Genomic DNA, 13,739 nt, shown 5'->3' on the forward strand with positions numbered 1-13,739 from the left:
AGAGATCCAAAGACACAGTAAGCTAATTGTTATAACCTACACTACTCATTGATACAAAAAACTGTACTATGGGTAAAAGCAAATCAGTAGGGTTAGCGATATATTTGACACTGGTGGCTCCGTAATCGGCACTGTGTGTTGTTCTTCGGTCGCAGTGTTGATGAGCAACGAGAAAAATTTCGGTGGGCTCACAGCAGGCTTACGATTTCCTAGGTTTTGGAGAAAACTTTTGATGGCTACAACCCTCTTAGTAAAGGCGACGATTGATTTGTATTGCTGATGTGCTATTAGGGAGATGATAGATGGTTCAGTGTTTGTGAATGGCCGTTTTTAAGTGTACTTAAAAGGGGTCAGTCGGCATATTTTACTGATCTTACATTCGGACGTCTGTTCCTATGTGCAAACAATTATAGGAAACAAACAGGCCAAATAACTAGCCGGTTAAGGATGTTAAAAAAAGCGTGTAGGTTTGGTAGAGAGATTTGTTTGACAGGAGCTTATGGCAGCAATATCTGAAGCCGTGGATGATGCTGTATTTATGCTATACTAATAGATTTCCCCAGCGATCTAGGCATGTTACACGCCTGAATTGTGCAAATACTTGCCTTTAACGTAACTGTGCTAGCTAGAATTAGTCCGGGTGGTAATGTGCTCGCATCCCATGCAAGCAAGCCCGGATTCGATTTCCGGTCGGGATGGAGATTTTCTCGCTCGGGGAAGGGTGTTGTGTTGTCCCCATCATCATTTCATCTTCATCACCGACGCGCAACCAGCCCAATGTGTCGTCGACTGAAATAAGACTTGCACTTGGCGGCTGAACTGCCCCGATGGGGCCTCCCGGCCAACGACGCCATACGCTCATTTCCATTTTTTTTTCGTTGTTGCTAGAATTAAAGTATACTAAAGGATTGTCGATTTGTTTACTGCGTCATAATACTTTTCGTATGCTATAGGAAGAAGTGTTGACTAATGAGTGTTGGTGTCTGTCCGTATAATTTGAGACATAGTGGACGTTCTACAAATACCAGCAAGGAAATTATTTCTTTTGGTTATTTCTCCATTACAGCTCCAGTTACTTTCAACTTTATTTGATGGAAGTTAGATTGACAGATGCGACAGACAAACCTGTTATTCAGTGAACGCAGATGCTCTTAGACATCTGGTGTGATATCATTGGGTATTGACGTTATTTTTGACTTTTAGGTTATGCAACATCACGCGTCCAAATGTTTCCGCGATAACAGTTTCTTTCATTAGGAATGAACTCTGCCTCTTGCTGTGAACAGTTGTGAAACCATATCGTGCGTGAACTATTGTGTGTCACTTTGTGAAAGCCCTTTTAATACGTAATACGAAGAGCGTACCGGCATACGTGTCTGACACCGTATATGCGATGGCAGGTTAGAATTATTTCACTCACGTTTTTATTTTACAACTTTTCACTTACTGAGGAGTATAGGATTTCTAAATTCAAGTTATGAAATACACAGTAGGTCTGTTAATACACTCAACGATTTCAATAATTGGTATAGATTGCCAGCGTGAAGTTATTTTTCTGCTTAGTCGTAGGTGTGTACCTATTTTCACGACGAGTATATACCCGCCCGACACATTGTAGCTTAATGATTTTCAATAGACAGGGGATTAAGTTATTTCAAAGCGTCGACTCATCAGAGTTATTCATTGGAAATGGCAGCAGAGCTGCCGCGCAGGATAAGTTGCCCAAGAGATACATAATCATTTGAATCCTTGTCTGTCACACATTTCGGTAGGTAGTTATAAGGGATGAGTGTATTCCCTTGACTCATCGTATTTTTGAAAACGCTGATATGTCAACGTGGAATGCCAGATTCACAATACATATCATATAGGCTAGTTAAATTTATGTAAGCCTGTTGCTTCAAACTGCACAAATAGGTTTTCACCTTTCCCTTATTACTCTTAAAGGAACTGATTTTTTTTAATTGCACAACCGTGCAGTCGATTTTCATAGGCTGCTTTGGAGACCTTAGAGAAATTAACACCTCCACTAATAATGAACTGTTTGGCTTTTTATTGCCCCAAGAATTATTAGACATTGAAGAACACTATCGGATAAGTGTATAGATGCATAGAATGTAATTTTGTGAATAGTATTGTTTTGCAGAGAAAATAGTAACCATATAGGCCTATAGTGGAAATGACATGTTGGAACCTGTCTGCTTTGCTTTCACCTCATGTGCTAGATAGAATTTTGAGAACCCGTGTAGCGCTACTTTACTTGCAGACATGAAGTAATTCCTCTTCAAAGTGTTTAGAAATTAGGTAACTTGTATACAGTTACAGATTTCACTGAGGAATTTGTTCTAAATAAAATGAACTTATTTAGAAATTTATAATACAGCTTTTATGTTACAGTCATGTATTGCAGTGAAAAGTGTGTGCCAGGATGGAGTTAAGATATTAATTTTGGTTCTCTTAAGCAACTTAGAACTTCCTGCTCAAAATGAACTTCAATTACTATATAATGCTTAAACTACTATACTGTAAAATTATTCCCAAGCTTATATTTTTGCAGGAAAAATAAGAACTGTTTAGATGAAAACAGAAGATGGAAGAAGAAATGTCTTACAGTAGACCTAGCAGTCCATTCTTGTAGCAATTTCCATACAAATTTTTCTTTCTTTCTTTAGCCTGGAAACATTAACCAGTGCGTACTGCACTTACTTACAAGCCCACCTAAAATATGGTGTAATATTCTGGGGCAATTCTCCAACTGCTCTGAGCACATTCAGAATCCAGAAGAGAGCAATGAGAATTATTACTGGGAGCACACCCAGAGACTCCTGCAAACCCATCCTCAGAAAGTTTGAAATCCTTACACTGCCTTGCCTCTACATCCTTGAGACACTAAAATTTTTCAGAAACCACATAGTGCCAACTGACCCCAGACTCGTAAAAAATAATGAAATACATGAACACAACACCAGGAAAAACGCAAACCTGCATGTTATACGTACAAACACTCAACTGTGTAAAAAGGGAGTTTTCCACACAGGCTTCCAACTGTTCAACAATCTTCCCACTAGTATTAAGTCCATCGAAGACAACATAAAATTTAGCAAAGCCTTGAAGTCATATTTTTTGTCACTGTTTTTAATCTGTAAATGAATACTTAGAACAGTAATCTTGCTGTTTGTGTTAAATTGAAAACATTGAGCAATATAATACATTAGGATATTATAGGCCTATGTTAATATATGTTAACAATGTTAAATGATATTTTCCGACATCTGCAACACACTGTGTACCTTTAGATCACATGGAATGAATGAATAAATAAATAAATAAGTAGGCTTAAATAACTTAAAGAGCCTAATACCTAGATTACACGCTAATACGGTGAGGATAAGCTATAATCACATTAGGCATTTGCGATAGGGTGTCTCTTAAAATAATGCTCCATGCTTGCTTTCTGGAAAGTAGACCACTGGAGCTAATGTCTTGCATGTAAGCATTTTTATTCCTTTGCCTTCACAGCGTTGCAGCTGTAAAATATTAATGTTACTGATTTTGTAAAATTTGAATTGACATCTTTTAGAATAGATTTTAGTATTTTCTTTTATTGGTGTGTTCACCTCTGGCTGTATCATACATAGATTTCTAGATCTTTCTGCAACTTATTTCATGCATGATGGTGGTCTGGTGTGTTGTATACTGTTATGTGCTTTATGCAGTTATAATCTTTGGATTAATGTGTTGTAACAGGAAAATTAACTGAAAAAAGGCCGCAGTTTTACAGTATCAGCTATGATACTAAGGAAAGGCCTGTCCATAAGAACAGTTTAAAGTATAAATTTTCATTTGCACAAGGTAATCACTACAAATAATTTGCTCATGAGGAAACAGAATTTCAGCAACACTTCATTGTACAAAATGATTGAAAGTTCAGAGATGTAAATGGCATTAAATGTTGAGACCTCTGAAAATATAGACTAAAACCTGACTAAAATATGTAAATAGTTGTGCTTCGATGTAATATGTTATGGTGCAACTTTATTCTGAGAGCCCTGCAATTTCTATTGTTAAAATGAAGCATAGTGAAATTTAATGTCAAATAGATGTGACTATGAACATATTTGTGGAAAAATCAAGTGTTAATCATAAATATCTGTAGAATTATGGAAGCTTAACTGTGGTCAAAGCCAGTTGTTCCTAAGGCAGTAGACATGAATTTGCTTTTGCATTTATATAAGGTTGGAAACTGTGTGGTTATGTCTTATGTATTTGGAAGCAGTGTGTTTGGAGGGAGAGGGGATTGTGAAAAACTTCAGCAGTAACATTGGGAGATGAATAAATCATTAAATATAGTCCTGGTCATATTTGACTGAATGCTTTGATAGGTAAGTCAGTGGAAATCCAGCAGTTGTTTTTTTCTTATTATATTAACTTTCCTTTGGTGATACTTCTTGTATGTAATAAAAGTAAAGTTGACTCAGCAGACTGCTTGTAAAGTATGGTCCCCACAATAACTACATAAATCTGTTCACAGAACAGATTACACATCAACTGAAATTCAGCCTGATGTAACCCTATTGTTTGCAGAATTAAAAAGACCACGAAATCATAGTTATATTGAAACAAGCTTTTTGGTTACTAAAACAGTGTGACAAATGAGAAATTCTAGGACACTATGAAGTTACCTGCTAATTTCTTTTTACATATGCAATGCATCGTCTAGCTACACCAGTACCCAATTTTTTTTTTTTTTTTTGGCAAAAATTAAATTTTAGGAATCATTTCAAATATGCCTTGAATATTTCAGCTAAAGTGATGATAGCAGGAAACATAGTGTTGTTCCCTTTATGTATATGTCACAAACATGATGGAAGTTCTAAAAAATGCTGTTTGTACTTTTTTGACATTGCCAGAGCTTTGGATTACATAAACCACATACTTCAGTCAGGAGAAGTAAATCTTATGGTTTTCGTGGTATCTTCTTTGTACACGTGTAATCTTCTCTTGACTTCGTAAAAGAATGCAGATCACACTGACAAAATGCACGTAAGAGTAAAGCTAAACTAAGAATGGAAAATAAAGTGAAAACTTTTTCAGGATTTGTCAAGGCCAGGGTTTACTGTGACCTTGACAAAATCGTGCGTAATATTTTGTCTTATGTAATGCAGATAGTTGATTAGATTGTCAGCATTGACAACAAATATTTTGATGGTACAGATAGTCAAACCCAATGAATTTTGCGGAATGTTATCTCAAGTTGCATTTACACAGAACTAAAAAAATGTTTGTTTGCAGCTATGTGGAAGTACTACGTTGCAGATACGATATAATTCAGTCACCAGCTTCCTCCTAAGAGTATGAAAATTCTTTTGGCACCCAACTATATAGGGAGAAATGATCGTCACAATAAAATAAGAGAAATCGTAGCTCTTACAGAAAGATTAAAGTGTTTGTTTTTCGCGCGCACTGTTACAAAGTGTAATGGTAGAGAAGTAGCTTAGCTTAAAGATGGTGCGCTGAACCCTCTGCCAGGCCTCTATCATGCAGATAGAGGTAAAATACGGTATGACACAGTAATAATGCTATTTGAATTGCAGAGTAATGGTGTAGATGTAGGTACAATGCTTTATTGCAAGAATATTTACACAATAAAACATTTTGCCACATTTACATGACCCCCATAACACTGCAGATATACTGTAAATATGTACCATTTGATGTTGAATTGCTAGGCGATTCAAAACTGCTAATGGAAAATAGAAATTGAAGAATAAAAAAATGTGACTGGTTGTAGTAATTTGCGGAAACCTTACACACTTACATACACTACATATCATATCCTAATGCAGCTTCAACCAATTCCCTCTCAAAGACAATGAGATCTGCCTAATATTTATTGTGCCTACCAACTTTAGATTAGATTAGATTTACTTTCATTCCAATTGATCCGTAGTGAGGTGGTCCTCCAGGATGTAGAACATGTTAGAAAAACAATACATGACAAATATTTACAACTCAAACAAATGAGCTAATGTACCATTCCACAGGTCCCAAGTGGAATGATAGTCATTTTTGAATGAACACTATATGAAAGAATTATTTTGCAAATACTGATGCACTGAATTTAAAATAAAAAGTTCTTTAAATTTATTTATAAGGTAATAAACGTGTAATACAGCTACTAAAATTTTTACAATGAACACATTACTGCACTGAAATGAAATGGTGCAGAAGTTAGATTGTACTTACACACACACACACACACACACACACACACACACACACACACACACACACACACACACACTTATTTACAATGAACACCTTACTGCACTGAAATATAAATCGATTGGTTCTACTGAGAAATTCATCAATGGAGTAGGAGGAGTTGGCCACCAGTAAATCCTTTAGACTTGTCTTAAACTGAATTTCATTGGCCGTTAAGCTTGTTATGGCTGCTGGCAAGTTATTGAAACTGTGTGTTCCTGAATAATGCATACCTTTTTGCACAAGACTAATTGACTTTAAATCCTTGTGAAGATTACTGTTATTTCTAGTATTGATTCCAAGAATTGAGCTGTTGGTTTGAGAAAGTGATATATTTTTAATGACAAATTTCATTAAAGAATAAATATATTGGGAAGCAGTAGTTAGTATCCCTAGTTCCCTAAACAGGCTTCTGCAGTTCTTGAATTCACACCACATATAACTCTTACTGCACGTTTTTGTGCCCGGAAAACTTTAGCTTGGAATGAAAGATAGCATAGTATGCCAGTTTTTTCATTTTTATGTCCCCTATGTCGACACAATTCGCATAGCAAATAGAGATTTGTTAAGACGCTTCAGCAGTACCGTGGTGTGCTTTCCCAGTTGAATTTATTATCAAGCTGTAATCTCAAGAATTTAACACTGTCCACTTCTTCTATCTGCTTATCATATGTTGGGCATATACTCGTGGGACACCCCTTACAAGTTCTGAACTGCATGTAGTGTGTTTTTTCAGAGTTTAGTGACAAGGAATTGGCTACGAACCAGTGATTAATGTCCACAAATATTTTATTAGCTGATCTTTCTAAGACTACACTTGATTTGCTATTTATTGCAAAGTTTGTATCATCGAGAAACAAAACGAACTTGGCAAAATGTAGACTGGCAATGGCAAGTGTTTCTGAAGAGGAGAAATTTGTTAACATAGAGTATAGAGTTAAGTGTCAGGAAGTCTTTTCAGAAAGTATTTGTATGGAGTGTAGCCCTCTGTGGAAGTGAAATGTGGATGATAAATAGTTCAGACAAGAAGAGAATAGAAGCTTTCAAGATGTGGTGCTACAGAATAATGCTGAAGATATGATAGGTATATCACATAACTAATGAGGAGGTACTGAATAGAATTGGGGGAAGAGGAATTTGTGGTATATCTTGACTGGAAGAAGGGATCGGATGGTAGGATGTGTTCTGATGCATCATGGGATCACCAAATTAGTATTGGAGGGAAGCGTGGAGGGTAAAAATCATAGAGGGAGACCAAGAGATGAATACATTAAGCAGATTCAGAAGAATGTAGGTTGCAGTAGGTACTTGGAGATGAAGCAGCTTGCATAGGATAGAGTAATATGGAGAGCTGCATCAAACCAGTCTCTGAACTGAATGCCACAAAAAATCATCTCCCACCTGAAAGGCCTCCTACACCTACTGCCCTAACTGCCCTCCTTTGGCAACTCCCCCCTCGCTTCCTCTCCCTTGGCATTTTTAATATCCATCACTCTTTTTGGGGCTCTGCTTTTTCATCTGGTCAGAGGCTCCTCATTGACCAATTTCTTGTGGACCACAACCTGTGCCTTTCCAATGATGCTTCGCCTATTCACTTTAGTGCCACGTATGGCTCTTTCTCTGCCACTGAGCTTTTGCTCACTTCACCTCCCAGTCTTCCTTACACTGGTTGCCACATGATGACTTCTGTGATAGTGACCACTTCCTGTTGATACTCTTTCTGTTCCCACCTCTCGATGACCAGGTTACCCTGCTGTGCTCTCCATTATGCTGATTGGCCTTTAAATTCTTCCCAGGTTGTGTTTACAACTTCTTTGTCAGGTTTTATCGAAGGAGTGATATGTCCAGTAAGATTATCGGCACTGCCAGCATTGCCGTTCCCCACTTGATGGTTCCGTTTGCCATTGCCCAGTTCCACGATACAGCAGAGCCATTGCCACTGCCATCCGTTATCGTGCCTTGCAACATATTAAGCATCACTGGCTTGGCACGTCTTCACACCAGAGCCCATTACTTACTGAAATGGAGCAAGTGTGTGTATTGGGAACGCTTTGTCTCCTGTCTAGGTTTTTCAGTTCCTTCATCACGGGTGTGGGCTAAACTCTGCACCTCCAATGTTGTCAGTGGCAGTCTTCTCTTCTGGGCCTTGTGCTTCCAGGTGGTCTTTGTAGAAACCCATCAGTTTTTGCAGAACATCTCACAACTATTAGCCTCCTATCCAGCAGCCTTCCTCCTCCAGAAACACCAGGCTGAAGTTTTTTGCTTGTTTTACCCCTTATCAGGTAGAGTCCTACAATGAACCTTTTAATGAAAGGGTGCTTCTTCTGGCCCCATCTTCTTCCTACAATTCCGCACCTGGCCCTGATTTCATCCATAACCAATTCTGTAAACACCTCAGTCCTCCAAAATGACAATATCTCCTTCAAGTGTTTAACCATATTTGGCTCCAAGGCATTTTCCCCTCTCAGTGGAGAGACAGTATTGTGGTTCCTATCCTTTAGCCTGGCAAGGATCTGTTGTCCCTTGATAGTCACTGGTCAACTATCGTGACCAAAAGTCCCCTGTAAGTTACTAGAATGGATGGTGTCTCGTCGGCTCAGTTGCATCCTCAAATCTCGGGGCCTGTTATCTCCTTACCAGTACAGCATTCGGAATGGGCTGTCTTCAGTGGATCATGTGCTTTGATTGCAAACTGCAGTTTTGCAGGCCTTTTCTCAGAGCCTCCATCTTGTCGCAGTTTTCTCTTATCTTTGTAAGGCCTATGCCAATTTTTATTCGCCACTTCCTGTCCCACTGGTCATTCAGAGTTCAGGTTGGCACCATTCTCAGCTCTCTGCAGATCCAAGAAAATGGCATTCCACAGGGCTCCATATTCTGTGTCCCCTTTTTTTCTCAGCACTGTTAATGGACTTGTGGCCTCTGTCAGACTGTTGATCACTCCTGCTCTGTATGTGGATGATTTCTGTGTTTGGTCTAGCTCCCACTTGGTGGCCTCTGCGGAACGACAGCCCCTGGTGTTATCGGGCATGCTTGCATGTGGACACTCCTTCACGGTTTTAAATTCTCTCCCCTTCTACATCTACATGGATACTTTGCAACTCACATTTAAGTGCCTGGCAGAGGCTTCATCGAACCACCTTCACAATTCTGTTATTCCAATCTCGTATAGTGCGCAAAAAGAACTAACACCTATATCTTACCGTACGAGCTCTGATTTACCTTATTTTGTCTTAGTGATCTTTTCTCCTTATGTAGGGTGGTGTCAACAAAATATTTTCGCATTTGGAGGAGAAAGTTGGTGATTGGAATTTCGTGGGAAGATTCTGTCACAGTGAAAAACGCCTTTCTTTTAATGATGTTCAGCTCAAATCCTGTATCATTTCTGTGACACTCTCTCCCGTATTTTGCGATAATATAAAACATGGCGCCATTCTTTCAACTTTTTCGATGTACTCAGTTGTCCTATCTGGTAAGGATCCCACACCATGCAGCAGTATTCTAAAAGAGGACGGACGGACGTAGATCTGTTACATTTTCTAAGTGTCGTGCCAATAAAATGCAGTCTTTGGTTAGCCTTCCTCACAACATTTCCTATGTGTTCCTTCCAATTTAAGTTGTTCGTAATTGTAATACCTAGGTATTTAGTTGAATTTATGGCTTTTAGATTAGACCGATTTATCGTGTAACCGAAGTTTAACGAATTCCTTTTAGCACTCATGTGGATGACCTCACACTTTTCATTATTTAGGGTCAACTGCCAGTTTTCGCACCATTCAGATATCTTTCCTAAATCTTTTAGCAATTTGTTTTGATGTTCTGATGACTTTATTAGTTGATAAACGACAGTGTCATCTGCAAACAACCTAAGACAGCTGCTCAGATTGTCTCCCAAATCATTTATATAAATAAGGAACAGCAAAGGGCCTATAACACTACCTTGGAGAACGCCAGAAATCACTTTTGTTTTACTCGATGACTTTCCGTCAATTACTATGAACTGTGACCTCTCTGACAGGAAGTCACTAATCCAGTCACATAACAGAGACGATATTCCATAAGCACGCAATTTCAATACGAGCTGCTTTTGTGGTACAGTGTCAAGTCTTCTGGAAATCCAGAAATATGGAATCAATCTGAAATGCCTTTGCAATAGCACTCAACACTTCATGTGAATAAAGCTAGTTGTGTTTCACAGGAATGATGATTTCTAAACCAATGTTGACTGTGTGTCAATAGACTGTTTTCTTCTAGGTAATTCATAATGTTCGAGCACCATAAATGTTCCAAAATCCTGCTGCATATCGACGTTAACGATGTGGGCCTGTAATTTAGTGGATTACTCCTACTACCTTTCTTGACCTGTGCAACTTTTCCAGTCTTTGGGTACGGATCTTTTCTCGAGCCAGCAGTTGTGTATGGTTGTTAGGTATGAAGCTATTTGCATCAGCATACTCTGAAAGGAACCTAATTGGTATACAGTCTGGACCAGAAGACTTGCTTTTATTAAGTGATTTAAGTTGCTTCACTACGCAGAGGATATTTACTTCTACGTTACTCATGTTGGCAGCTGTTCTCAATTTGAATTCTGGAATATTTACTTCGTCCTCTTTTGTGAAGTCATTTCAGAAGGCTGTGTTTAGTAACTCTGCTTTGGCAGTACTGTCTTCGATAGTATCTCCATTGCTTTCACGCAGAGAAGGCATTGATTGTTTCTTGCCATTGACATACTTCACATACGACCAGAATCTCTCTGGATTTTCTTCCAGGTTTTGAGACAAAATTTCTTTGTGGAAACTGTTATAAGCATCTTGCATTGAAGTGTGCACTAAATTTCGAGCTTCTGTAAAAGATCGCAAGTCTTGAGGATTTTGCTTCTGTTTAAATTTGGCATGTTTGTTTCGTTGTTTCTGCAACAGTGTTCTAACCTGTTTTATGTACCAAGGCGTATCAGCTCTGTCGTTTATTTAGTATAAATCTCTCAATTGCTGCCAATACTACTTCTTTGAATTCAAGCCACATCTGGTCTACACTTAATAATTTGGAATGAGTGGAGATTCTCTCTCAGGAAGGCGTCAAGTGAATTTTTATCTGCTTTTTTGAATAGGTATATTTTTCGCTTATTTTTTGGGATTACAATATTCAGTCTCACTATGACAACCCTGTGTTCACTAATCCTTGTATTGGTTTCGATGCTTGTTATTAACTCTGGATTATTTGTTGCTAAGAGGTCAAGTGTGTTTTCACAAGTCAAGGATGGTGCATTTGTCACCATACTGTGGTCCATCCTGATCCGGAGCTCTATCTTGATGCCTAACAATTGACCATGACCCCCCAGTTCTGTTTCTTGGGTCTCCTTTTTGACAAGAAGCTTATGTGGTTGCCCCACATGTGTCGTCTGAAGGTTGGCTGCTTTATTAAACTCACTGCCCTTCGCTTCGTTGCCCACAACTCTGGGGCGGATTGTTAGATCTGTCTCCAGCTTTACTGGTATTACTTCTGCATCACTTTTGACTATGGTTATCAAGTTTATGGATCAGTTGCATCTTCCATGCTGCTCTCCTTAAACCCAGTTCCCCATCATGGTAACTGTTCAGCCAATGGTGTCTTTTAGACTAGCCCTGTCAGTAGCGTTCTGGTTGACAATGGGATTCCTCTTTTTCCAGTTCAATGGTCGCAGCTCCTGATTTCCCATGCTATCACCATCTGCTCTCCCTTGCTCACCCCTCCTATTCTATTCTTTTTCTAGCTTCTGGCGATTGCCTACCCACTGCCCACCCTCAGGTTGGTTTACCGGTTGGGCTCTGCTTCACGTCTCCCTGCCGTGATTTCCATCTTCCCATCTTGCCCTCTTCCCCATATTCTCTCTTGGCCACTCCCCCCCCCCCCCCCCACCTCCCCTCCCCCTTGGTTAGTTCTTCAGCCTGGGATTCCAATGGATCTCTTCCAGGATCTGATAGCCTCCATTTTTCCAATGGTGTTCCGTTGTTTGTTCCGCACGCTCTTAAGGATGTTTTAGTATGCCTTTTTTTTTTTTTTTTACGTCAGTGGGTCTAAATCCACCAACCGTGTGGGATATGCCTTCACATCTTCTGTTGGAATTGAAAACCATCTGTTGCCTGCCACATGTAGAGTGTTTACTGCAGAATTAATGGCCATCTATCAGGTCCTCTGCTTTATTAAATGGTCCTCCTTCACTCAAGTTTTGTTATGCATGGGCTCAGTGAGTACCCTTCAGGCTATCGGTCAGTATTTTCGTGCCATCCCATGGTGTCTGCCATGTGTGACCTTCTTGCTGATCCTGCTTATTTGGTTGTTTTCCTTTGGATTGCCAGGCATGTAGGTATCCCGGCTAATGAACTTGTTGATCGTTTGGCTGGGGAGGCACCCACCTACCCCACTGTTTGCCCTGACACACCTCCCCCCCCCCCCCCACCCAGGGGTGGATTTGCAGCTTTACATCAAATCCCTCTGTGCTCAGTCATGGGATGATTGTTGGGAGGCCTCCTCCCCCTCCCCCTTGGTTAGTAAACTTTGCTCAGTCAAATGGACTCCTACCAGATGACATTCTTCCCTCTGCTCTCCAGGTGGGAATCTGCCATCTTTGTATTGGCCGTATTAGGCCCACCTCACTATGATCCATATTTTGCTTGACTGCCCATGCCTTTCGGCCCTTCATACTAAATATATCCTTCCACCTTCCATGTCCTGGGTTTTAGTGGATGACCCTCACATGATTACACCTCTCCTTGGTTTCCTACACCAAAAGTGGTTTGTCCTCCTGGGTTTAAGTCCTTGAATTTCCCTCTGGGATTGGAGACCCTCAGTTAGCATTGGTTATATTATGGGGGCCTTGGCCTTGCCTTCACATCGGCCAAGTGCTCTCCCCTTTTTCCTTATGTTTTGTCTGGTCTTTGGTGCACTTTTGTTTCCCCCTTTTCTTGTGTCTTCTTCGCCTGGGGCTGTCCCTATTGTGTCATGATCGTGCTGTAGTGTGGAGATCAGGATGGGTTGGAGGCAGTGCTGGTGCTCCAACATACATAGCATTTCTGGAGCACCCTTGCCCTCACAGTTTCCCTCCACTCCCTCCTGTTCTTTCCTCTTCCTGCTGCCCTTACATTCCTTTTGTTTGTTCTTTTTCACTTCCTCTTTGACTGGAATGTACTGTTTGTGATGTTCCTCCCTTGGTTTGTGCCAGTGTAGATTATGGGACCAATGACCTCCCTATTTGGTCCCCTCCCTCAACCAACCAACCAACATCATGCTGTGGAAGCCACTGGGTATTATATTAGGTCATGGCTGGTAGTGATTGAAGGAACTCTGATGGTGCAATGGTATGTCATGGACATCCTGCATCCTAATGTATTATCACTTATGCCACAGTATTGTGGTGCCTTTTTTCAACAGTATAATGCTTGTCTGCACGTGGCATGTGTCTGTATGAACTGTTGCTTGATGTTGAGGTACTCTTGTGGCCA

At 39.9% G+C, this 13,739-nt stretch overlaps 1 protein-coding gene across 1 annotated transcript in view; it reads left to right on the plus strand.

Moving 5' to 3' along the window:
* The first annotated feature begins 1,181 nt into the window (after positions 1–1,181).
* LOC126187305 (cytoplasmic aconitate hydratase-like) overlaps positions 1,182–13,739 on the plus strand; it is a 311,989-nt gene continuing 299,431 nt past the window's right edge. The window contains exon 1 of the mRNA XM_049928298.1: positions 1,182–1,400. Coding sequence (XP_049784255.1) covers positions 1,394–1,400 — 7 coding nt within the window. The 5' untranslated portion in view covers positions 1,182–1,393. The remainder of the gene's footprint in view (positions 1,401–13,739) is intronic.

The sequence above is a fragment of the Schistocerca cancellata genome, chromosome 5 (assembly GCF_023864275.1).
Source record: "Schistocerca cancellata isolate TAMUIC-IGC-003103 chromosome 5, iqSchCanc2.1, whole genome shotgun sequence".
Classification (NCBI taxonomy): Eukaryota; Metazoa; Arthropoda; class Insecta; order Orthoptera; family Acrididae; genus Schistocerca; species Schistocerca cancellata.